The 27,104-nt window shown below is 47.4% G+C and overlaps 1 protein-coding gene across 8 annotated transcripts in view; it reads left to right on the top strand.

Moving 5' to 3' along the window:
- The window catches only part of chl1b (cell adhesion molecule L1-like b), a 64,873-nt gene that overhangs the window by 11,446 nt on the left and 26,323 nt on the right, over positions 1-27,104 (top strand). For 3 of the 8 annotated variants that reach the window (XM_042089920.1, XM_042089917.1, XM_042089921.1), the window contains exons 1-2: positions 16,876-17,157; positions 26,122-26,378. In XM_042089920.1, coding sequence (XP_041945854.1) covers positions 26,255-26,378 — 124 coding nt within the window. In that variant the 5' untranslated portion in view covers positions 16,876-17,157; positions 26,122-26,254. Of the gene's footprint in view, positions 1-16,874; positions 17,158-26,121; positions 26,379-27,104 lie in introns of those variants that run through there. The other 5 variants (XM_042089919.1, XM_042089923.1, XM_042089924.1 and 2 more) reach the window with 4 other exon arrangements.

Here is a 27,104-nt window from a genome sequence, read left to right as displayed (position 1 = left end):
GGGATGCCGTCGTTCATGAGATCCCAACAGAGAGCGTCGGCGAGCGTTGGCAGTGAAGTCACGTCTACCTGTCTCGACTCTCTGATGTGGAGATGATGGCGCAGCGTGAGGAGGCGTTTGCTAGCCTAGCGCTAGCGCTGCATGCTAAAGGGGTCTTTTTTTCCTCCCCAGCCCCTTCACCAGCAGTTCTGAGACTAGAGAAGGGGGGGGGGGGGGGATGGAGGAGGATCTGTTCTCTCCTCAGTGCTGTGCAGGCATGTAGCAAGCCTACATTTCCCCACTGAGCGCTCCTCAACAGCTTGCACTCTCGATCTGCACTGTGTTGAGTAAGAGGTGGGGGTGGATGGAGAATCAATGACTGATTTATGGAGGCTTGCCTTGCTGTCACTTTCAATGGAGCACAGGCGGGGAGAGGTGGGGGGAAGAGGTACAAAGGCGTTTGGTGCGCCGTTTGTGTATGTGTGTGTGTGTGTGCGATTGTGTCCATGTCTATGTGTGTGTATGTGTGTGTGTGTGTGTGTGTGTGTGTGTGTGTGTGTGTGTGTGTGTGTGGGGGCGTGTGTGTGGGTAGATGTGTGTTGTCTCATAGGTTTAAGTATCCGGCGCCACAGCTCTCATGCTCACCCAAGTGGAGCTCCTCTTTCCCCAAACACTGTTCATCTATATTTACCTCAGATGTGTTGCAGCGTGCAAAAACATTCGCACCTTTGAAGCAGAAACACAAATTTGTGCAGCGGTGTGATCCCTTATCTGTGCCATCACTGCTGAACCCTTCCAGTTTTGTGCGCACCACATAAAAAGAAGAAAAAGAAAACAGCACACAGCCCATCAGGCAGAAATCGATGAGAGCTTCACGCACTGCCTGGGGGGAGGTGGCTGCATCCCTGGTGAAACTAGTGGGTCAGCGCCGACTCCTACACAGCAGCTGCTCGGTGCACCGTGAACTAGGCGTGAACCAGGCGTGGTGATGGCGTGGTGATGGCGTGGTGCTGGCGTGGTGCCGGCGTGGAGGAGGAGGTGGATGAGGTGGAGGTGCCAGTACTAGCAGCCCAGGCTGGGCTGAGGGGGGATGGGTTTATGGTTGGTTGTGGGGGTGTGTGTGGGTTTGTGTGTGTGTGTGTGTGTGTGTGTGTGTGTGTGTGTGTGTGTGTGTGTGTGTGTGTGTGCGTCTGTGTGTGTGTGTGTGAGTGTGTGTGTGTGTGTGTGTGTGTGTGTGTGTGTGTGTGTGTGCGTCTGTGTGTGTGTGTGTGTGTGTGTGTGTGTATGTGTGTGTGTGTGTGTGTGTGCTGCATGAACACCATCTCCATAGCAGTCATTAGAGTGTGTGTGTCACAGGCGGATGGACCGGTAACTGGAATGGTGATGGCATGTTTCTGCCGCCTCGGCAACTTTTCATCAGGCACATCGGAGAATAGTCCTAGAGGGAAAATAAATACATAATAAAATGGCTCACTCCGTTAATGGCTATGGGACATCTCCGCTGCACACCAAGCAACCTTCAAGTCTTCCAGTTCCTTGTGTAAGGAACAGCCCCCTACATCCTACCAAACCACACCAACCTCCCTGCTGAGCCTGAGCTTCCACTGCATCTGAGCTAATGTCCTATCCTCTCCTCTCCTCTCCTCTCCTCAGCCTCTTCCTCCCTCCAGGCATCTAATCAGAGCTTTAGACCTCATTTATCTTCATTTACAGTGCAGAGAAGATGAGCTTGTTTGCACTTTTCAATATTACGAATTGAACTGTGGAGGAGGGGCTGTGGCAGTGGGCTGCTGCTGCTGCTGCTGCTGCTTGGGCTTGGTTAGCTTTGTTGCTCTTTTTTTTAGTTGGTTGATTGGGGGATGGGATGTGGAAGAATGCAATGCTCACGAGCTCTCCCCAGACTCCTAATTATTCACAAGGATTTCTTCTTGGATCTATCGTATCGACTCCAGTAAGAAGGCAAAAATATTTGTTTTTTCGTTTTATTTTTTATTATTTGATTATGTTTTAATGGTTCCAGGCACTGATGTGATGGGAACTAATTTCATTAGAGTGACGAACCATTACCTGCCATTGATCAGAAGTGCGTTGAAAAATCTTTTTTGAAAATCAATGGCGTTTCTAAAGCAACACGCATTAATCAGCTCCATTTCAGCTGAACTCCTCTGTACGGGTCATTGTAGCATGCTTCGGATGTGCACTGCATACTTTGCACTGCATCCATGAGGAGAATATGGATTTTCTTTGCTCCTGTGAGCCAACCACGGGATTTGCGGGGGGGGGGGGGGGGGGGGGGTAGGGGGTTGGGTGGGAGCCTGCGGTCATTGCGCTCTTTCACTAGAACGCGAGTCCCACCTCCAAATGATCAGTCGGCAAATCAATACCCATTCCATTTAACACTTTACTGCTCAGGAAGAAAGGAGGCCATTCCATTTTCCTACCTCATCACCGAAAGGCTCATCATCAGCCCATTTTATCATTCTTTCACTGTCTATTTGTTTTGTTTGAAATCTCTGCTTTCTTGACAGGGCTCTACAGTAAAGTACCTAAACTAAAGTACCAGTATAGTGTTTTAGCAGGAGGAGAGTTTGGTTCCAAAATGCTATATCTCCGTTTTTAAAAACATTCAAAAGTCATGCTATTTAATTGTGTATTTCAGGTAATATCAATCAAATTGTAGTTGACTTGTTTTGATTGAGTAAAGATATACAGTATCAAATAACAATACCAATTACAGTTCTACTGAAATTACTTGGAAAACACAATAGAAAAAAAATATTTATGAAAATTCCTTAAAATGGTGGACATAGCGTTTTGGAACCAAACTCTATTGTTAGCTCACAATATCATAGTTGTGATTGCAAGCAAGAATTCAGTCTTTGATGGCAAATTTCTATCTTTAATCAGTCATTTTGCAATATCTGCGAGCCCTGAGAAACATAACTCCTTCGAAGATGAGAGAGAGAGTAGATTTATGAACTTCTTAAGTGCTTCCCCTTTGGCTCAGTGTAGAGGCATGAGCGTTGTCACCTAATGTGTGCGCAAGATTAAGACAAACGACCCTAAGTGATCAAATAAACTACAGCCATTCCTCTCTATGTGGCTCTGGCATCCCATCGTGTGCCAGGGACTTCCCTGTGGCTGAGCATGAATCACCTGTGTGCCTGAGTCTGTCTCATTATTTGCTGTCATGTGGGCAGACATTAATTATGATGGGGCCTCTGGCCCTCCGCACTGGCCTTACCTGATGCAGATCAATAGTTTTATCTCTGAGGAGACACAGTGGGGTTTGACCCATGCACATCATGATGGCTACGTACTGTATGTGTGTGTGTGTGTATGTGTGTGTTTTCTGTAGGGAGCCGATGCTGTGATCTTAATGGTGTTGCCCTATGGAGTGACAGTGTGTTATCTCATTAAAAAACAAAATTAAAGTGTATTCCGCTGGTTCCGCTCTGTTGAACGCTTTTTGAGTGGGGCGCCTGTCTCTCTGTGTGTGTGTGTGTCTGTGTGTGTGTGTGTGTGTGTGTGTGTGTAAGTGCATGCACCGTGCACACGTTGACAGGAGGCAGTGTTCATCTGTCTCCATGCGAGCAGCAAGCTCTGCAGTTTCTCATTACCTCTTATCTGTACCTCCGCAGCAAGCGTTGTGTCCAGCACAGTTTGTGTATCTCTCCACTGTAGGGGCCTGCCATACAGTCTCACTCACTCTCCAACTCAGCCCGACCATCAATTATTCAAGTGCACAAGCACCAGAGTGGGGCTTTGGGGCCAAAACAGAAATAAAGAAGGAAAAGAGAGAGAAATGAGTGGGGGGGGGGGGGGTTAAAGTGGGGCAACATTTCGAATCACACCATCAGTCGTGAGGGGTTTTAATGCTGGGGTGGGCAAGTCTGCAGGGTTTAGATTTTAGATGTCTATTCAGAGGTTCCCCCCGCGTCTGTCCACCAGTTGCCTAGCCTGTCCTCTCCGTCAAACTGGGAGCCCTGCTAGATCGCGTTTTAATCTTCTTATGGGGGGGTGGGGGTGGTTGGAGCCAGATCTGCACCCCTGCCAACATGACTAAATGGAACGTGTCCAGAGCTAAATGGATCAAGGCTCTTTTTACGGGCTCTCAGATGAGAGCGAATCTGGTTCATGTTTGTTTTGATCAGTTCTCCTTTTCATCTTTTCCCTCTCGTTCTGAGCCTGAGAGATTCCTTGTGTCTTTCACTCATGAAAGACAAGCACTCTTTTTGTGCCATCTGAAGCAAATCAATAATGGATAAAGCCATTTGCTGTGTCGGACCGTCTACTTTATTTCTCTAGAATCCTAAAGATTATATATGTTTTAGAGAAATAAAAAAGCAAGTGTTAAATGCGTGATAATCCAGCCAGGATCAGAGAGGGAGAGAGAGAGAGAGAGAGAGAGAGTATTAGAGAGGAGTGGGTTGAGGGCATGGCCCTAACTGCCCAGTGGTCCAACTGCGGCCACAGCTTGAGCTCCCCATCTGAGATCATTGGCAGTGGCAGGCGTCACGAGAGCCGCTGACAAGCAGACACAAACCAGAGATTGCAGTCTGCTTATTACAACCTCCACCCCATCCACTTCAGCGCCCCTTAAAAATGCATTAGCATTAAATCCATTAAGTACATCTGTGTGACACTGCACTTTTTTTTCCTTCTTTCGAGCATGGTGTGAAAATGAGAGATAATACGTTTCAGATTGAAGTTCAAACAGATGCAGTGAGGGGATTCGTGCTGTAAGTCCTCTCTCTGCAGAAAGCCCTGCTTTGGATATCCTCTCTTTTTTTCCCCCATCTGTTAACCTCTGATCCTGAAATGCAGGTTTAACCCCACATCCTGTGTTGTGCGATGGCAGCCATTCCAACAGGATTGTCCATTACTAATTAATCCGCACAAGCAAAGCCAGCTCTGTGGACTGATATTTCAGCCATGGTCAGGCATGTGTATTGGCAGGTGAATATGTATGAATACCTCTGCTTTATTTTTTGTGGATTTTCCATTCAATCGGCTGCAAAAAAACAAGTCGTTTTGTGGAGTTTATTTACAGAGGACAAAAGCTGAAGATTGTTTCCCCCCCTTATCGAATGGTTCCCCCTCCAAGGTGCGCTTTCAGTACAAATCGCCCAATTATTTCCACTTTCGTCCGCCTTTCAGTCAAGAGTTTCTATGGTGTGCAGTGAGAGGCCCACTGGCGTCTGTGCTTCAAAGTCTCACACCGCTTGCATTCTAATCATCTCTAGGTGGAGCATTTGCAAGTTTATTTGTGAGGGGAGAGAGAAAGTGAGAGGGATTGGGAGAAAAAAAAGTTATTTTACCCCCATAACTTTAAGACCCCATTTCCACGGAAACCAGAACAATCTCCTAGGGAACTGCTCTCGCTGATGGAAAAGGGAGGAGTGCATAACTCACTCAATTAGCGACAGGGGGAGAAAGGGAGCGGGATCTCCAAGGAAAACTCACTTTTACTGTCAAACTTTGCCTCCTTTTTCAATCGCAATGTTAATATGACCGAAACCGAGCGATCCCTTAAACCCCCGACCCGCATTTAATGGAGTCTTTCAGGGTGGTACAGGAAGAGGAACAAACATGTGCATTCAGCTGCTTCCAAAATGCTAATGCCCCTGGCTCTTAACACTTTTTATTGGAGTTCCCATGTCACGACATTGCACAGAGTGGCCTGATGGTAGCTTCGTGCCTTGCGGAAAGCACTAGTGCGGTTTCAGCACGCAAGAGTCCAAAAACAAGACCCCCTCGCCGGCAGGGAAGAGAGGAAAAGAAAGAGAGAGAGAGAGAGAGAGAGAGAGAGAGAGAGAGAGAGAGAGAGAGAGAGCGGTGACATGCCCCTCAGAGACTGGAGAGAGCATTATGTATGCAGGCACATACACGGACTGCATACATACACACTTAGGAACACGCAGACCTACATACACACAGACATGCTGCATGGCAGGAGAACTCCTAAGCCATTGTTTTATTAGGATATCTCCTCATCTCATTATGGGACTTAATTATTTCTAATCCAACAGCGATGAATTATTCAATAACACAGCGAGTATATTGATAATCTCCTTGCTTTCATAAATGGGCCTTGAATGGTATAGAAATGAATGTTTATGTATGCATGTCCTGCTTTAGACATAAAAAAAAACGTAGGTTAGCAGACTGGGATTGCTGCTCATAACATTGACATTTGCGAGATAATGCATCCTTTTCTTCAGGGACCTGCAAACCGGTGCTTTATCTGCTTGGCAGTGCCATAGCGGTGCATCTCTGGTCTCTGTCGCTATAACAACCTTGGCTCCTGTATGCGCTCTGTGGCCATCTGCATGGCTCAGGGACTGGAGTGGGGGTAAACGAAACAGGTGCTTTTGTTATGACTCCCGGCGAAACGCCGCGGATGGAGCCGGATTCCTGTTTCTCCCCTGTTTTCCCCCTTTTGTCTTAGTACTGTATGTTGTTCTCTCTGTCTCTCTCTCTCGCTCTCGCTCTCTCTCTGTCTCTTTCTCTCACACACACACACAGTGCGCAAGAGGAGTAATGCCATGCAAGTTAATAAGTGAGCAAGAGGGTCCAGTCGCGGCAGGCCAAGTAAAAGTAATTACTTCCTTATCTGAAGAGAGGCCAGGCTGTAACTGCTTTTGGCTTTGGAGAGGGGTGGGGGCGGGCTCGGAATTCAGGATCACAGAAAGAGTGTCCCAAATTCACCGGTACTCAAAGAACTCTCCTCTCCTCCTCCTCAGCCTCCTCCTCTTCCTCCTCCTCTTTCTCTCTCTCTCCATCCTGTTTCCATTTAGTTCTTCTCGAAGCATTTCAGTATTCTTCCCTGTCCACGGGGTTGTGAAGGGGGCTGCTTTGGTGACAGCCTGGAACTTTGATCGATGTGTGTTTGTATGAATGCACAGGGGATTTATCCTGCTGTTTCAAAACAATAGCATGCACTATTACAGTGCATCGTAGCTTGTAAGGTTAAGCTCATTACGGCTTGGTGAGAGACAGAGGGAGAGAGAGACAGAGAGAGAGAAAGAGAGAGACAGAGAGAGAGACAGAGAGAGAGAGAGAGAGAGAAAGAGGGAGAAAACTGCTTGCCTTCATTTCTCATCCAGCCTGGGGAGGTGGAAGCAAAAAGCGCTTAAAGCTTTATCTGCCTTGTGCTTGCTGTGATTTGCCATGTGTGGAATTCCCAACCCTCTCTTAGAGTACTGTATGTGTTGTGTCTGTCTATGTGTATGTATCGCAAGTGTGTGTGTGTGTGTGTGTGTTGTGTGTGTGTGTGTGTGTGTGTGTGTGTGTGTGTGTGTGTGTGTGTGTGTGTACTGTATGTGTTAGCTTGTTGCTCATTGTTGTGGACAACAGAAGTGGACAAGCCGTGGTTGAGATGGCAATCTCTGGTCTGACAGGGAAACACGCTTGCATAGACGGTAGACGGCAACACTCGACACTACACTAGCTCCAGGGAGCAACAGCAACAAGGTTCGGTCCGCCATCACCAGCTGTGCTGGGGGGGAGAATTCAATTGTGGTCCCCCGATGCATCCGCCATAGCCAGCCACTCAGCATGATGCCTTGCCATGCCTCAGTGACAAGAGGATAAATTGGAGCACATTAAGATGTGAGAGAATCTGCTGTGGTATGTTCACAAGGTATATCCCTTTGAAGGGAATTTCGGAATTTCCACAAAATATTTCTTACATTCAAAGAATCGAAATGTTCAAAGCTCGCCTCATTAGCATAAATGAATTTTTATGAATGCTGTCCAGGGACGTAGCCTATTTTCTTTTTTTGAAACGTGATGTTTTATTTTTTTCTCGTGTAAAGGCACTAGAGAATGTGAACAAAACACTGATTCTCAATTAACTGATCTTTACCATGGTATATGATATCTGTGTGTGTGTGTGTGTGTGTGTGTGTGTGTCTGTGTGTGTGTGTGTGTGTGTGTGCGTGTGTGTGTGTGTGGCTGAGTGTGTTGTTGAGTGTTAGGATTTTTTAAACATTCGGTGAAACAGCTGTTCAAAGCTTTCATCCATGAACACACCCAGAAGCCAGGCCAATATTTGAGGGTCTCACCACAGGCAAACAAGCTCTGCATTGCCATTACTCTCAGCCCATATTGTGGCACACCACCTGTATGGCCTCCCAGAGTCCTACTCATTGTCTGATAGTGCTTGTTCTGACTTACAGTTGTTCTGCTCTATTTAAGGTCTCTTTTTGGATCCTTTGAAAGCTTTATGTGAGTGAATGTGCCACAGGCTAGTCAATCAAACAAGAATGCTAAGATATGCAGAGTTTGTAGTGAACATAGGGTAGTTTACCTTTTTTTTTCTTTGAGATGTTTTTTCAACTACCAACTTTTACCATGAAGTTGAAAAGACATTATAATCACAACATAGTCGAGTTTTAGATTGGTTGTAATATCTCTCAGTCTCCATCTCTGATATTGATTGATGTATAAATTAGGACATTAGTGCAGCTAATTAATGCTAATTTACAGTTGAGTTGAGTGTGTCCTGCAGATGGCAAGGCAAGGGCTAATGACACACAAACCACACCGATCCATGCTAGCTCTGATTTCATGATTAAGCAAATGCATCCCATGATGAGATTACAGACCACTTAGCTCACATTTCAAATTGGGCCCAACTGCTATCATTGGAAGAGCATAATCAGTTTAGCAGCATGTTATGGGGTGTTGTGTGTATGGTGGTCATTCCTCAGGTTTGTCAACACAACGCAGGATGGGTTTTTAGGGTGGAGTTGTAGGTAAGGGCAAACAAAAGTCTGGTTTGCATTCCGTTGGGGGTGGAAATGTCCACTCTCTCACCCTTGCTTGTCACTCAGCACCCTCTTAAGCCTGTTCACTCACACTCATGCATTACAGACAGGGCCGATAACTAATGAGAGTGCAGCGGGCCTCTTTAACCTGTGTGTGTGTGTGTGTGTGTGTGTGGGGGGGGGGGGGGGGGGGGGGGCTCCAAGAGCACAGCTCAATGAGGAATTATCTTATTAACATGGACTGTTCAGAAATCAATATCCTCACATCTGTCGTTCCCGTAGCTGTAAATGAGTGTTTGGTTCCTGGGGGTCCCCCGCTACCCCACTCCCTCCACAGTCAATAATGGATGGCGGTCTGCTGAAAGAGGAAATGCTTTGGCACCAGAAGGCATCAACAGTAAGCCCACCGCCTTCTGTGTTGGATCGGAACAGACTGCTAACTAGATGCCAACCTCGGGCCCTGAAAATGTGGAATTCAGGATTTTTCGCCTCCGTCCTCCTCTGCTCTCTTTGGGCAACACTAGTGAATAATTTACTGGGACTCCAGCAAAGGCCCCAAAAGCAGGTACATTTTGTGCACCGCAGGAAAAAGAAGTTTCTCGGCTGACGTGAGTTGTGAGCGTACAAGCTCTCCGGGCTGAGAAGTGCTAAACGCCCCTTCTGTGAGCAGCTCTGCTTAATGAAGCAGCTTGGAACTGTGGTTGAAATCCGTCACAGTGTGAAACACAGTAGTACTAGTCTTGTGCTACAACAAACATCCAGCCATATGCTGGGAACACAAAGCCGAGCGATTCACTTTCGAGTCGACGCCTTTTGATGTGGCTCTGACAAAGGCGTCTCTTCACAAAGCCCCCTTTTTTTCACAGAGGCCTTTCAGAGGGCCCTGTCTGTCCTCGCCCTGCCTTTGCGAACGATAACTTTCCGGGACTGTGTGTGTGCGTGTGTCTATGTGTGCGCGCATCGAGTTTCCGACTGAATCAGACGCTTGTTTCATCTTGATAAGTATTCTTTCAAGTGGTGCAGACTCTCATGCACAGACACTAGAAAAAGGCACCCCCCCCCCCCTTTCTCATTGTTCTTGTAAGATCATTCCATACAGCTCGCATGAACCGGAGAGCTGAATCAGAGAGCACAATGCCCGACCCCGTGCAGGTAAAACTCTGCGTAAGGACAAAAGACTGCTGGAGCACTGCCAAGACATATAGCAATCCTGACTAGGTCACCTGTGTCATTCAATAAAACATATTTCACTGAATACTTTTAGGGGGTTGTATTTTATGAGAGGAAATGGCAAGGAAATGGCAGATGGGCCGTAAAAGAGTGAGAGAGAAAGAAAGAGAGAGAGAGAGAGAGAGAGAGAGAGAGAGAGAGAGAGAGTGTGTGTGTGTACCCCCCCCCCCCCCCCCCCCCCCCCCCCACACACACACACACACACCCAGAAGGGCATGGGTGGACACGGTGTGGTTGTATGATCAGGCCTCTGAGAGCTGGTGAGGAAATTGCCTCCACTTTTGCCCCCCCGGGCTTCAAAGACACACCAGATGTGTGCTGCAGGTGTTAGAACACCGCCTGTCAGCTCCTATGGAATATCTCAGTCCGACCGCACGGGTGAACGAGGCGTAGAAAATCCATAAACATCCGTGAGAAAGATCTCATTTGATCGCGTCCCCGCAATTAGACCCCCTGGGCAGTGAGGTGTTTCACCACGGAGGAGAACTGTAAATTGCGTGCTGTCGGCTCGGAGTGTGCCATTTAAAATGGTATTTTTGGCCATTTTTCCATTTAGTTTTTAAGAAGAACATGGACACCTGTGCACATGTGTGCATCCTTTAACTGGAGGCAATTGATTTAGTCTGTCAATCAAACGGAGCCAGAGGGCAAAATTGTATAGTAATGCTGTTTGCCACAACCCTTTATAAAATGTTGCCTATGGGCTTTATCTACCTGATACTGGTTAATTGGCTTAAGAGAATAAAAACATTGACGTCTTGTGAGCAATAGCAAATCCTCTTTCCCACCACTACCAAGGGCCCAGGGGTACGAATAACAACCTGGTGTGATTCATAACAAAGTACAATCAAAGAATGAATTTATAATAGATCTCACAAATTAATTTCCTTTGTTCTTTGCACTAGTTTGTTTGGATTATATTCTCACCTTGTTACAAAATTCTCTAATTATGATGAGTTGAACGAAACAAGTCGATTCTGGGGAAATAATAACAAGAGAAAGAAAAATCATATTTACCTTGCCTGCAATTATTTGATAAGAGAATATTTTATTCTTTGAAGTTCTGGCTTAATACAATAACACTCTCATCAGAGAACATTTTCCCCAGTGTCAGCCTTGAGGGAGATATACCTTGGAGTGTTGTGTGAGTCAGGCTGGGTTTCTGTGACCGGCATATCAATGCCCGGCTCCTTCAGTTCTGTGCCTGTAGCCCTTGAGGGGGACTTCGGCCTCATCAGGCACCGGTTACTCATGTGCAACGGCTCCTGATCCATTTTCCAGCGGCAGATTAAGAGAGCATTACAGTGCGTTCCTCCTCTCCTCTCCTCTCCCCTCATCTCGGGCCTTGACCTTCTGTCTCACCACTGGACATGAAGGCCCCCTCACTGAAGTTCTCCTTAAAAGGTAGCGGACGTTCCTTTTCCATTTGGGACTTTGGTTAAACCAAATTAGGCGCCGCTCCGTTTGTTATTATCATTTAGGGAGAGAGAAAGAGAGTGATGAAATAGAGAATAAGTGACAGGGAGGGAAGGAGAGAGAGAGAGAGAGAGAGAGAGAGAGAGAGAAAGAGAGGGAGAGAGAGAGAGTGAGTGAGAGGGAGGGAGTCAGCTTCCCAGAAACATTAATCTTTCTTGTAGGAAATCAGATTGAAAGCTCTGATGGAGGCTGTGGGCTGCCTGGGCCAGTGCCTGGAGTGGTTTATGATAGACCTCTTCAGTCTGACAGGTGGGCTGGAGCCTCTGGTGCAACGACCAAGATGATGATAATAATGAGGATGGTTCGCCCCGGCACATTGCCTGTGGTATCTGCTTATTAAATTTCCATTGAGCGGTCCCATTTTTTCCAAGAAGGCCGGTTTAACACTAAGTGCTTGGGCCTCTGGGGTTCTGTGCGGATTGCGGTGTGTTTGGAGTATGTTCGTCGGAGATTTGCCGAGGCGCAGTTGCCATGCCAGCGCATTTGACTGAAGGGCCGGCTCGGCTCCTTTTTAATGAATTTGTCTCGCGAAACCCCTGTTTGTCCAGTGCTCACAATCCACTTGTGTACACTCTCAAAATATCTCCCGAGAATGGACCCCCCTACTCCTTTGTTGATAGTGACCCTGGGGGAAATAGCTTATTGATTCCGAGAGGGTCACATGATTAAAGTGGGCTTCAAGGGGGACCCTTCATCTGAACTTGTCAAGGGGGTTACACTACCCAGACAAGATGAGACGAGCTGGAAAAAGGCCCATCCGCTGTGGGGGTGATCATTGTCTGGCCATGCAGCTTTTTTTCGTTCCCTTTTTTCACACTTACCCAAATGTGCATCCAAGACAGATTTCGCAGTAGTCTGCTGGAGTCGTCGTGGCTGTTTTCAGTCCCCCCTGCTAACTCTCATCCGCCTAAGCGATAGCATCCAGGCCCGCTGATGTATGTGCAACAGACGTTTGTTTGTGAGAGGCTGGGGGGGTGGGCGCTAATCATGAAGACGGATGGCACGATGGCTGCCATGATCACGGAGCGCGCCATCTGTGAGGAGGCACGGCGCGACCGGTGCCTGACGGGGAGTGCTGGAAGGCCTCAGAGGGCTGTAACCGTAGCCCCTCTTTACCTTATGGCCTGAAGAATTAAGGCTTAGCTTAGCTTACATAGAGGAAGCACACTCTCTCTCTCTCTCTCTCTCTCTCTCTCTCTCTGCATTATGGCTTCCGAGTTTATTCGGAGGGCAAAGATGCTAGAAATCATTTTGAAATACTCAAGCCAGTGTGTTATACAGTGTAAGATAGAGTGCTATGAACCAGTCTGTGTATGCAGCTGAATACTTTATCCTTTGGTTTAATTGGTGATACTGTATACGCTTCAAAACCGTGTAGTAAATCGTGTCCCCTGTGTTGAGCACACCTATTAAATGAGGATCTGGAAGCAATTTCAAGGCCATTAACGTGTCAAGGATAATAGAGAAATGCATATAAACACAGGCAATTAGGTGTCCGCTATTTCTCCTCTGGAAACGTGTTCCCAGTTAGAGTTCACGCACAGGACCCATCAGATATCCGGGTCATTATGAGTCTCCCCAAGGGTTCAGAAAAGAGGCGAGACACAGGAAATGCGGTGGACGTCTGAGCTCTTGACCCAAAACCACCTGCTCTATTAGTCATGTAAACAACACGCTCCAATGAGTGACGGCGCTTGCTATTGGCACGTACACGGCACAACAGGAGGAGGAGGAGGAAGATGAAGACGAACACGCACCGTGCAGCGTGACGAGGGTACTCACCTCCGTCACCATGGCAACACGCTCCCTCCAGCTGGCAGCAAGGGGAAGACTCATGCATCCATGAAACACCTATAAATAATGCCCATAAGCTATATGATAATTTTATGCAGGAGTGATAGGTTTCCCCCAAGCACAGCTACTCCAACTGATGCAATTTCAAAGGGTGTTAATAACATATCGAATATCCCCAACTGGCTATATTTTTCTGCTCATTAGCTGTGTTTTCAAACGTTTCAAACGAGCCAACGACTGAACTGCAAGTTAAAATATGTTATGAATTAAATCTAAAGTGGAAGGCCCTGCTCTGCTTATAGCTTGTGCTTTGCAGTCAACTCCAGAGAATGTCCGAGGCGACCACATCAGGGAACGCTCATGTTTCAAGGCGTTACCTTTGGCACCTGAGCCGGAGACATTTCTGAATTCTACTTCTCAAGCAATATCACCGGGCCTTGAGGAGCTCTCCATTGCCAGGGCATATATCACCGCTGTCAGTCGACTGGGAGTCGGCTGGGCCCATGTGACCTCCTGTGTATTGTGTTGTTGTTTGGTTTGAAGGTTACCGGAGGGTTATTTCCTCTCCGGGAGTCCACCTGTGCAGCCTTATTCCCTGCCCCTCACACCGTGGCATTGAGTGAGTGAGGTGGAGGGTGGAGGGTTGGATGGGGGTGGGGAGGAGGGTGTAGATGGCGAGTAGGGTTTTTTGGTTTTTTGCAGGCAGTGCACTTTTCCCTGGTCACTTGTCTTGGCCCGTGGTGCCTGGAGGGAGTCGAGAGCTTGGCCGGCTCTCTTCAGAGTGTGTTACACTGGCACGTCTAATTTGCTGGACCGACTTGGGGCAAATCATGTATCCACACAGTTCATCTGGTGCATGTCCATCAAAGTACAGACATATCAAATGAAACAGTACAAACACAAATATCACAGTACACACACACATATTATATATATTTTATATATATATTTGTTGAAGCAGTTAAAAGAAAAAGAATGTTGTGCATGACATGTTCATTGGGTAAGGTTGACCGGAATTTGTAACAACATTTCAGATTCTATGCTGTTTTATTTGCAGCGACTGCTCTTTAAGCCCTGTAGCAATGCATTTCAACAGTCCACTTGAATTGTGGCTAAATGTTTGTTTTTTTAACAGAGAAAAAGAAGTGCTCAAGGTTGCGCCCTGCGCCTTGAGTGCGCAAAAGGACGAGGTGTGAATGAGTCAGAGGATTTAGAAAAGTGGGGGCTGTTGTCACCCCCCCCCTCCCCGTGCCCCCCTGTCCCCTCCCGGGCAGCGAGTGGGACAATGCCAGGTTTGTTAGGCCTGAGTGCGTGAACACTAAGCTCTCGGCCGCTGGCACGTTGCCGTGCTGCCTTCCCATCGCCCCTCGACCGCCCTGGGCAGCCGGGCTCCTGTGTGCGGCACTAAGCGTTTGTGTAAAGTTCATAAGGCTTCCCTCTGTTTGTCCCAGCCATAATGGGCAGGTCCATCCTGCTTCCACTCCAAAGCAACAGAGAGAAGGAGACAGAGAGCTCCGGGTCTTTGAGGGAAATGTGTGTGTGTGTGTGTGTGTGTGTGTGTGTGTGTGTGTGTGTGTGTGTGTGTGTGTGTGTGGGTACTAACCACTTGGGCTATAGCCGCCCAGTCTCTGGCAAGTTGCTTGGATCGTTAAAAGCGTTCCAGGGTTCTCCATACAAAACTGCGGTTTTATCCCTGCACTCATTCGGCTAGCGTAGCGCATTCCGGCTAACCTGTGGGCTCTGCAGTGCTGCATGTAAATGACTGACCCAGTTAAAGTGGTCTCTCTCGCAGCGCAGGGCCCATGCACTTTTAATCGGTTCGGGGTCACAGAGGCAGAAATGAATAACCTCCAAACTGCGCACACGCATTAATGGATTCATTTTGATGGAAAGCTAATTACAATGTTTATGACGTGCATAATCTGCTCTGTCCGGCCAAAGCAATAACACTCACTGCAACTAATGGCAATTCTTGCCCCCATTATGTATAAAGTCCTCAAATCCACTGATAGGAAATCTACAGTACGGTGATGGTTGATCCAAGAGCTCCTCGGTCAGCACAAAAGGGATTGCATTAACGGTGAAAATGTGTGGTGGTACGTGGACGATGCTCTGTTATCACACCGTGCCTTTGCCTGGGTCTAGCGCCTTTTTTTACAGCGTTGGAGCCCACATCAGCATAATTCAGGCATGGTCCTGCTCCCCTCCCCCAGCTTCCATTTTCCCCCAACCATTCCTCCCAGTTAAAGCCCCAGTCTCAGACCCCAGTCCACATCATACATCATCCCCACCCACCCGCCATACAGCGCCGCCGCCCCCACCCCCAGGACCCACAGAGAACTGCTTGGCTGGGCTTGATGAGCTTAGGGGGGTTGTCATTCGGTCGTTTTCCTTGGGGTGTGTGTGTGTCTGTCTGTGTGTGTGTGTGTGTGTGTATGCCCGCGTGTGTACATGTGTGTGCCGGCTTGTGAGAATGTGTCCCTGTTTGTGTGTGTGTGCCTGTTTAAATGTGTGTGTGTGTGGGTGTGTTCATGTGCATGCTTGTGTGTGTCTGTGTGGTTTGTGTATGTGTGTGTGTGTGTGTGTGTGTGTGTGTGTGTGTGTGTGTGTGTGTGTGTGTGTGTGTGTGTGTGTAATGCTTATGCATTTGAGTATATGTTCCTCTGTGTGTGTTTGTGTGAGAGAGAGAGAGAAAAAAAGAGAGAGTACATGTTCTTGTGTGTGTGTGTGTGTGTAACAGAGAGTATATGAGGTTGTGTCAGGTGCTAGTAGTGGTGAGCGGTGGGGTGTTGTTGTGTCTGGCCCTGCCTGCCGTTGGGACGTTCTGTTGGCCGGTGTAGCGAAGTGTAAGATGGACACCAGTACCCCAGGCCATCTGCCTCCCTTTGGACCAGCGTCCTCCCACACCAACTGGTGTTAATCAGGCACACTTAACCAGCCGGACTGCCTGCTCACCGGTAATTAGACTGTCCCTTTTCATTGAAACAAAAAGACCCCTGAGCTCACGCATTGCAATTCCCAGATAAAAGGATCAACGCCAACGTTTTAAAAAACGGATAAGAAGCAGCAGCAGTGGGCTGCCTATTTTTAGCGCCATTTTACAGGCTATCCGGACTTGAGCTTGAGAAATTAAGCAGATTGTCCCCACCTCACTCAGAGGGGGGATTTCACTGAAACCGGTGGTTCACCACCAAAGACTTCAGCCACCCCCCCCCCCCCCCCCCCCCCCGCCAACCCCACACCACATGCCACGGTGACCCTTCTTAAGACTCTCTCAGCGGCTCCATCTGCACTGTGTAGCTGTACAGTAGCGACAATATTCAGAGCGCTCTGGCATTTAAAGGCAACAAACAACACACAAAAAGTGGTGTGGCAGTGGCACAGAGAGGATGCTGGTGACGCGCGGGGGGGTGGGGGTGGGAGGGGGGGGGGGGTCTGCCAGTCCAACATTCCCCCACTCTTCCTCTGCCTTTTGTACGCACCCAGTGAATAGCCTTTAGAGCTGGCTTTGTCTGAGTGATTGTCAGTGGCTTAATGAGCTTCTCTGCCAAGCGCGTGAGGAGAGCAACAGAGAGAGAGAGGGAGATAGAGATAGAGAGAGGAAGAGGAACAGAGAGAGGGAGAGAGAGATAGAGAGAGGAAGAGGAACAGAGAGAGGGAGCTTTGGCAACATATGTCTCTACCGTGCCTCCTACTCAGTCCTACGCACATGTGAGAGGACACACTGTAAGAGAGCCTGCGTCTAAGAGCTGTCCCCTGGATTCCCTCAGTTTTCCTCTTTCTCTCTCTCTCTCTCTCTCTTTCACCTCCTCCTCTTTCTCCTCCACTCCTTTGGGATTTGGGACTTTTTTCCCTCTCCCTCGCCTCACTCAGGACCAGTGCAGGGAGAATGAGAGCCTGTTCTGTAAGTGCAACTGTGTTTTCTTCTCCTGTCAACTTAACAGCCTGCTGCTTTACAGTTAGCGGTGTTCGCAACACAGCCGATCTGGTGGGGCTTGAGATTGTTGTTGTGGTGTGTGTGTCTGTGTGTGTGTGTGTGTCTGTGTGCACGTGCAGGAGGCGTTTCAGGCGAGATTTAGAGGCTGTGTCTCGTAGAAGGGAGACCAGTCCAAAGGGAGAGAGAGAGAGCCACTGAATATTCTGAATTGAGTTTAAAATGAAGAATGGGACTTGATTTTCTTTCCTCTCCTTTTCACTAGTCACTTAGCCATTGAAATCGCCCCTGAAAAAAGTTTGGAATAACTTTTCGCATCGCGTGATGAATTGTGCTGGAATAAAGCCTGCCAAAAGTGGGTTAATGTGTTATTTGATTACCTAAAAGGCTTTTAAATCTAATTGATTATGTTCCAATCTATATGAAGCTGCTTTCTGTCAGTTGTCTTTGCCACCCTGTGTACATTCCTTATATTTTGGTCTCTAATCTAGACATAGTTCATGTCTTGCGCAATCTGGGATTTTGGTCGTCTGCTGTATGTCTGTCAGGCTTCCAGAGGAAGTCCCCTGATGAAAAAGTGGTTTGTTATCAGAGAGTGATGGTGGAAGCACAGAACTGGGGCTTGTTTCCGACACCACTGTCAAACAGAGCCGAGCCTGTCCAGATGTGCTCTTCAAGAATGCAGGAAGTTCAAAATATATTACATATTACACACGACACCCATCATAAATGGGAACGGGAGGAGGTGGTGCTCAGACAGATTAACGGTGCAAAAGGCCTTCCTGTAGTAAGGGGAAGTTAGAAATCTTTTTTTTTTATTTCGGTTAAGTCTGATTTCGTCAACGCTGCCGCCTGAGGGTATCCAAAGTTGCGCTGCGGTCAAATCAATGGACAATTGATGATTGACCAATGGACACGCGACGCAAGGTCTGGGATATGAGTGTCATCCATCACATTCCAGCCGCGGCACAGTTTCATCTCGAGATGGTGCCAGCGTCTGTCACGTCCAGTGAGTGGACACGCTGTAACGGTTGACATGAAAAAAACCCAATAATATCCCTGTCCTCGCAGTCCTCCATGTGATTGCATACTGCTCCTGGCTACAGAGAGAGAGAGGATCACAGTCTAATATGATTACTGCTCTCCTCCGAGACTCAGGACTTCAAAGAGAAGAGAGAGAGAAGAGTTATTTTAAAAAACGGTAGAGAGAGTGTGTGTGTGTGTGTGTGTGTGTGTGTGGGGGGGGGGGGGGGGGGGGGGGTTGTCCCACACCTTGCTGACAGAGAAAAATCACATATATTTTTTCTTTTTCTTGTCGGCAGTTTAAATGACGTGTTGAGACATCTTTTCAGTTCCCTCTCCCAGGCTCTGTCTGTGACTTGGCATGGCATGTGTGTGATTTTGGAGTTCCTTGTTCCTTGTTTGGTTCCCTAAGTGCTTCCTGATTGTTGAGGGCTTTTATTCAGGGGAAAGGATCCTCCTGTGCTTAATTGAAATGGTCTGCAGATCCTCAGCCCCCGGCAGGGCTAATTAAGAGAAATATCTGAAAAAGTTTCCCATGATTGGAATGCACTGCGCTGGAAGAAGTGAAAGGCTTGCAATCGCCAGCAGTCTTATTTGTTTGTGGCAGTTTATGATCCTGCTGTGCTATAATGCGCGCAGCAGGCTTCCATATTTCAAGAAGATGAACAAAGCCTTCAAAGTAGAATGGCACAGCAGCGTAGTAGACATCTCATTATAAGGAGAAAAAATGAGCCTTCTCCAAAAGCATTTCTCTTTATTTGAGCAGATTGCATGCATAGATTAAGAAAAAGCAGGTGTCTGAAAATGAGCTACTTGACCCTGAGAGAATCTAATTGTAAAAACATTTATTTAGTTGTGTATTCATTCATTAAAATATATTTTTTGGGAATATAATATGTAACCAGTTTGAATGTAAATTTGTCCGGTGTTAATGTAGTGCATAACCCTTCCTTTACTCTCTGAAATAGCTTATTGACCAGTTGCCATGAATCGATCACACTGTCAAACACTGTAACAGGTTGCAGTGCAGGAATGTCAGTAAGTTTGACGGGGTACAGAGAAAGCCGTAATGAACGCTGGGTCTGAGATGTGTAGATCTGAGCCACCGGTCAGCTATGGATCACGGCAGGTCAGCCGGATCGTTTGTCATCTCCCCCCCCACACACACACACACACCCACACACCCACCCCCGCTCAGGGACCCGTAGAGGTCACGAACCCTACTGAGCCTGCTCACAGTAGAGAGAGAGAGAGAGAGAGAGAGAAAGTCTGCATCCGCTGGCATTCCGGTCCCATTCCTCCACATCACCCCAGTCAACCTCCTCCCTCTCTGCAGGCTTCCCCCACCACCCCCCCCCACCCGTACCCCATCAACCACCCACCCCCCATCCCACTTCACCCGAAGCCCCATGTCCTCCCCACCTGCTAGCAGCCTCTGAAATATTAATGGAGATGTAATTGAGCTGCACTCTCACCGGCATCATGCATGCAGTAGTGGTGTGTATCGGAGCCAAATTTCAATTAGACAGGGTTATTATTTATTATCGCTTTGACTTCCTAATCTCATTAAGGAGACTTGTTTCTGTTTTGCCAGGACAGCAGACGCTTTAATAATGAATGAAGGAGATTTTTGCTAGCGCTAGACAGTGCACTGAGGACTGCCTCCAGTTTTACAGCCACTTGTTAGGGGGAACTTGTACCTTGAGATCAGAAGACAACAGGGCTGTTAGGAGTGTATTGCAAACACACACACACACACACACACACACACACACACACATCGTTTTTTATTTTTAAAATGTTTTGTTAAGTTTTGTTGGAAATCCTGGTGCATCCTGAGTATGTAGCGTATCTACGTATAAATGCTTAAAAGGCATAAATCTTTATAATGTTTACCTGTGTGCATTGTTTTGAATAACAGCATGCAATTGAACAGCTTATCTTAAAACAAGTCTTTATGTTAACTTGTAATGTTGAACATGTGCAAGAAAGCAGAATAAATCAATTTAATCACTAAAATGATTTAGTGTTAACCCTACTTCATTAAGAGAGGAGATCCTTAATTGCTTCTTAATCTTAATAATCCCACTAATTCTTTAATTATGTCTCATGGCGATTAAATCTGAATCAGTGTTTGAGTATTATCTGCAGTGTGTGAGTTTCAGTGGAATCTGCACTCTTTCAGTGGAGGCTCTTCACTGAGCACAGTATCTTAATCCACCCCCAACAAGATGGGAATGGACTTAATCTCATTATAGGCTTTCATATAAAACTACAGCACGAGCACGCGCGCACACACACACACACACACACACACACACACACACACACACACACTAGCACACACACATAGACATACGCACACAGCTTCCAATGCCTCAGCATTAGATTTGTGATAGAAGTAGTACGTAGTACATTCAGAATCACTAAGCATGGCAAGCAGGCAAAGATACTGTATAGCTCTGCTTTAGCAGAAAGAAAAAAGTGTCTGCCCTTTCCATGACTGCACTGTGGTCAGAGGGAGATCGGAAAGCCCGTCTGAAGGCCTGTCCCTTCGGCTGGGGACGGGAGAGTGAAGTGCACGCTAACAGGCATGAAAACAAAGAGAACGGAGCCAGCCAGGTCCCCCGATGAGCAGGAAGTGTATTGGGCGTCTTCTGGGAGAAGCCGGGACATGGGCATTGTGAGATGGGGGGGGTTGGGGGGTGGAGGGTGGTGCTGGTGGTGGTGCTGGTGGTGGCGGCAGGGAGGATCCTCAATCAAACGGAACAGCAGGCGGCTCATGTGTAGCCGTCACGACGCGCCCGCCTTCCCCGTCACTCTAATCCATTTCTGCACATCCGCGCGCCCATTCAGAAATGCTAAATGAGTTTCCACAGCGAGCTAGGTGGGTGGGTGAGAGTTGGTGCAGGGGGTGGTGCGGTGGTGGTGGTGGTGGAGGGAAGTTACATCTCTATCAATCAGACCGAGAGCGAGAGCGAGGGTGAAGGAGAGAAAACGAGAGAGCGAGATCGAGGGTGAAGGAGAGAAAACAGAGCGAGAGGGAAAGGATCGTGGCCATCATCACCGCCTGCCAGCGCTGACTGATGACCAGTCACCGTCACGCTTCCAAATTCCGCCAGCCCCCGTCTCCCCGTATCAGTTCCTCCACAACGCCTGGGGGTCAGAGGTCAGCAGGGCCTTCTGTTGGCGAGCGGCTTTTAGCTTTTAGCGTCCTGCTGGCTTGGTTTGGTGTGTGTCTGACTGAGGAGATTGTAGCCGAGGGCAACAAGGGTGAGGGGTGGTTAAGAGGTAGCCTGCAGGCTTAATGCCACTGAGGCCTGGGGGCCCTCACGAAGGGGCCTCTAATGGGTTTGTGTGTGTGTGTGTGTGTGTGTGTGTGTGTGTGTGTGTGAAGCTGAGGGAGACGTGTCTCGCTGCCTCCACCCAGACCAGACTCAGCCCTATAGCCACACTAGCCAGATGGCCGAGTTGCGCTGCAGCTAAATGCTCAACAATAGGGGGACAAGCAAATTAAATCTGATGGCGAGCGATCAAGTCGGTGGTGCTGCTGCTGGTTAGTGGTGGGTGGTGGGTGGTGATTGGGTGGGGGTAATCCGTCTGAGTAGCTTTATGTCAATGGAGGGCTAAAAGCCAACACAATTAGGTAACAAACAGGTATTGTCTTCCAGGGTGGTGTGTGTGTGTGGGGGGGGGGGGGGGGGGGATTTGGGTGTGGTGGGGAGTGGGGGAGTGTAAATCGTATCAACCAGCCACTCGATCACGCCAAGGCCTCCAGCAGTGCGGCCCAGTGGAATCCAATTACGGCAGCACAACCCAACAGCCACGTCTTGGTTTGGACCTGCACACCACTGCACCACCACCACCAGCAGCAGCAGCAGCAGCAGCAGCAGCAGCAGAGGCCGTCCGTGGGAAAAGGGGAAGGGCAGCAAGTGGTAGTGCCTGAGGCAGCGCCACACATCCAGGGATCAGGCTAGAGGCATGCGAAGCTCCGAGGACATGCTGGGGGCGCTCAGTGATTAAGACCGGGGAGGGAGGGACAGTGATGGGGTGGGTGTGTGGGTGGAGGGGATGGGTGGATATTACACACATCCGTCCATATGTGTGTGTGGGTGTGGGTGTGTGTGTGTGTGTGTGTGTGTGTGTGTGTGTGTGTGTGTGTGTGTGTGTGTGTGTCATCGGGGAGGTCATCAGCAGGGTCAGCACAGGCAGTCCTGAGTCACACAAGGCCCTAGACAGAGTTAATGCAATTACTGGGAGAGCCATCGGGGGGAAGCAGCCCGTGGAGACGCCAGGGCACATCAGAACACAGAGGCGCTACAGAGGCGGACGAGTGGAGATTGACTCGTTCACACACTGTTCAATTATTCAATCGCTTGCCACGAACTCGCTGTTTGACCCCTGTGGCTTGCTATTGGATTAGTTAACTGAAAACGGGGGGAGATTAAGAGGTGATGAGCCCTTACACACACACACACACACACACACACACACATTCACTTAAACACACACATACACACACCTTCACTTAAACACACACACGCACACCTGCACACACACACATGCACAAACATACACACACATAGGGCATGTGGTGCACACACACTCACACACACTGTGTATGAGTGGAAAGAGAAACCAGTTAGGAGTCAGCTGTTGCGGGATGCTGCTGGGGGTTGCAAGCACACTTCCCTCCTCCTGCCCATGTCCCAGTAAAGAGCTTAACACTGGGAGACTCCTCTGCCCTCAAATCGCCTCCTGGTCCTGCTAATTGGAACTGCTGTTCAGTGTCCACATGGAAAATGAAACAAAATAGACTTGTTATTCTCTTAACAGTTACAATAATGTCTACAGTCTTGTGTCTAGAGAAGAAGAAAAAGACGTGAAGTATAATAGCGAATGTTGTCCACTTTATGTGTATTCTTTTTGTGGGCAGTCGTGGCCTACTGGTTGGGGCTTTGGGCTTGGAACCGGAGGGTTGCCGGTTCGATCCCCGACCACTAGGAATGGCTGAAGTGCCCTTGAGCAAGGCACGTAACCCCTCACTGCTCCCCTGAGCACCGCTGTAGCAGGCAGCTCACTGCTCCGGGTTAGTGTGCTTCACCTCACTGTGTGTTCACCTACAGTACCTGTATTCACAGATGGGATAAATGCAGAGACCAAATTCCTTGTATACCTGATAGAAACCTGATTTACATTTATATTTACATTCTGCAATTACACGTGCGCAGGGCATAGAGTATTTCTTCTGCTCCACTCTTCTCTTTCTCTCTCTCTCTCTCTCTGTCTTCCTCCATCTCTCCCTGTTGTTAAGCACATATGATCGTTATCTGTGGAGATGAAGTGTTCTGCAGGGCTCTACTGTACTGCATGTGTTTTGAGCAGATTGCGGGTGTATGGCCTGATGAGGACGCCCTAATGAGCCGGGGCAGTGGCCGTGCCAGAGCTCCGATAATGACCGCTTGCTATGGAGATGTCACAGAGCTCTCTCTCCCCTGGGTGCCTCCCTCGTGTTGAGCTCAGCACTGTCATGCTCCTGTGTCTGCGTCAGAAGCAAAGCAAGTAGCGTGGCTATAAGTGACACTCATACTGTGTATGTACAGAGCTGTGGGCGTGGAGTAGTGGGAGCATTGTCGCCTGACAATCCACCCCTGTCTTGGTGGGGAACTTCTACATTTCCATCAGGATGTATACAACATCTATCTATCTATCTATCTATCTATCTATCTATCTATCTATCTATCTATCTATCTAACATTGAATTTGAACACAGAATTTGATAACTAGTTCACCAATTTTGTATGTAATGACAAGCAATGAAGACTATCAGTTTTATTGGGAACAACTATTCAGCATCCATAAGTATAGTTCATTTTGACTGACTTGACAAAGCAACTGAAACATGTCCAAAGGCATTTGCAATTTGTTCAGAGGAAGGAGAAATTGCTACTATGATGTGCACAAATAACTAAATGTTGTGGAGGTTGAACTAATAGTTATGAGAATTTTCATTCTGATCTGAGAAAAGCACCAAAGCGACTAAGAACTGTAACAGTAAAACACAATGCGGCAGTGTGATGAGCGACAATGACAATGAATAGAGATATGTTTCACACAACATCACAAAAAACTTGTTTTAGTCGGATGTAAAGAAAAAAAAGGCTTGAGAGAGGTTTTGGCCATAAATAGAGGAACTACCCATAAGGCTGGAGCCGCTTAAAAGCGGTAAAGGGACAAATTTAGAATGAATTCAACTTGGCAAAACACTACAGAATAATGTACAAAGCTAAGCTTTTACTGTCTCACTTCTAATGAATTAAGGTTTTACACCAAAGGGGTCCTTTTCCAAGTATTTCTGTAATACATAGAGGTTTCATTTTACTGTAGCAGACACTGATTGGGCAAATATGTGTAGAAAACAGTCTCAGTGATGATTTACAGGGGGGTTCAGTACTTCAATGCAAGCCACTGTATCTATCCATCCATCAATCCATCCATCCATCCATCTGTGAGTCCTATGGCTGTGGGTAGTCGTGAGTTCAGTAAGGAATCCTGTGCCTGTTAATTATTTAATAGTTATGGATCTATTGAGCATCGAACACGGCACACCATGGAGGTCATCACTGGCTGATTAGTTTTCTTTTCCTTGTTTGACACGGATCGCGACCTGGCTGGGGATAGGGAAGTCCACTCTGATCTCTGTGGTCTGCACTCTCCTCAGATGGTCCTCACTGTGGGCCATGTCTCATGTCCTAGGTCTGACAGTGTGAGGGATTGTGGGGGGTGTAGTCAATGAAGCAAATCAGAAAGTGACATAGACACAAAGAAACAACTACAGTAAGAGACGAAAGTCAGTAACCTGTTTGTTGTACCGCATAGACTGTGCTGAGTGCTCACTGCACAAATGCGTGTCACAAAGTGAAAAAGAGGTAAACAAACACAACAAATTCTTTTTTGTTTTTTGTCGTTGTTGTTGTTTAATTGGGGGAATGTGCTCAAACTGGAGCAGTCAGACGCAGTCAGCTGTGTCTGCGTGACTCACGGTGCATGTTCACCGAGCAGCAAACAGACGCAGTTTAGCAGCTCGTGAGCAAAGGGAAGCCTCTCCGCGCGTGTGAGCGCCCACAGAGGCGGCAGCAAGGCAGGCAGCAAGGCAGGCAGGCAGCCCCTCTCTCCTCCACTCAAATCTGCCACTGCTGTAATGGGATGAATTCAGAATTTCAGACTCCGTCTAAAACATCTGCCGTGCATCCACGGAAAAAACCACAGGGGGTCCCCAAGCTGGGCTCATTTATTTATTTATTTATTTTTATTTTATTTATTTGTCTCTCTGTGGCTTTGTGTTTTATGGGGGGGGGGGAAAGAGCGCACCAACAAAAAACACAAATACATTGTACTGTATATCTCTTGGGACGTGGTGTTAGAATACTTTAATATGTAGATAGTTGTTTTCAGAGATGCATATTTTTCAAAAACAACAGACATGTCTCTACAGATGCTCATCTCCCAACACGTTTTTGTGTCTGTATGTGTGTGTGTGTGTGTGTGTGTGTGTGTGTGTGTGTGTGTGTGTGTCTGTGTGTCTGTGTGTCAATGCTTGTGAATGTGTATGTGTGTGTACAAAGTTTGTTTGTGATCTAGTGTTTTTGTGTGTGTGTGTGTGTGTGTGTGTGTGCGTGCGTGCGTGCGTGCGTGTGTGTGTGTGTATTTGTCAATGCTTATGAATGTGTGTGAAAGTTTGTTTGTGACCTAGTATTTGTGCGTGTGTATGTATGTATGTATGTATGTATGTATGTATGAGTGTGTGTACAGTATGTACAGTATGTATGTGTGAGTATAAGCATGCTCACAGCACTGAATATGGGTGTGGGAGGTGTAACGTCTGTGCTCCTTGTCTGTGTTCTCTGGCAGGTCCTGGGCGTCGTGCATGGCACAGAGTGAGATGAACTGAGGCTTTGGCGGAGAGCTACGTTCCACTTGCTCCTTCCCTGTACTCCGAGACAGCACCGCGTGGGCCTGTGTGTTTGTGTGTGTAAGTGTGTGTATGTGTGTGTGTGTCTGTGGAAGCATGAGGCGGTTGGGCAGGCCGGGCGTGGCCCTCTTCCTGGGCGTGGTCCTCTGTCTCAGTGGGACACCTGGCTCCGGTACTCTGGATATCCCACTGGAGGGTAAGCAGCCATCTTTCATCACAGTAATACCTACAACTTAGCCACGCTCTTCAGGGATGATTTATTATTATTTGCGTTCATTATTTGGTCTAGTGTTATACTCAGGGCTGTAATTAAATGTAGCATTTGTTCAATGTGTTAGTTACCTAGAGCAAAGTTATAACTGCGGTATTATGATCTTGCGGTGTTATGATCCTGCGGTGTTATGATCCTGAATGTGGAATTCACTAAGTTTATGTTTTTAATAATTCATTACACTTCATATTAAAAGTCCAATCAGTTTACTACTTTCTTTAAAAAGAAGAAAAGTATTTATTTGTGTTCACAATAACATGCTTGATGGTGATTTCCTTTTTGCTATAGATGAGAAACTTCTAATACATGTTTTGGTCTTGTTCAATATCATATGGACAAAGCAAGGAAATAGATGAGATATGAATGAAAAGCTGTGTTTTTGCATTCAAACATACTCCCAGCAGGCAGTCTTTACTACGCAAGCTGACTGTTGCTGTGGAAACCAGATTCAAGTTTTACTTGTCTTAAATTATTCAGAGTATATCTTTGGGGCTTCAGTTCTAAGTGAAGAGGCACGAAAAAATACAAGATATTTTAAAATTCTAATCCCGTAACCCTTCTGAACGAATACAAGTCATTGCTGAAACAAACTACTGTTCAAAGACACTATTCTGAACCTATTTCATGCATCAGGAAGAATTTGCTGCGATG

This window comes from Alosa sapidissima, chromosome 4 (genome assembly GCF_018492685.1).
Source record: "Alosa sapidissima isolate fAloSap1 chromosome 4, fAloSap1.pri, whole genome shotgun sequence".
Taxonomy (NCBI): domain Eukaryota; kingdom Metazoa; phylum Chordata; class Actinopteri; order Clupeiformes; family Clupeidae; genus Alosa; species Alosa sapidissima.
This window is presented reverse-complemented; position numbering and strand designations above follow the sequence as displayed.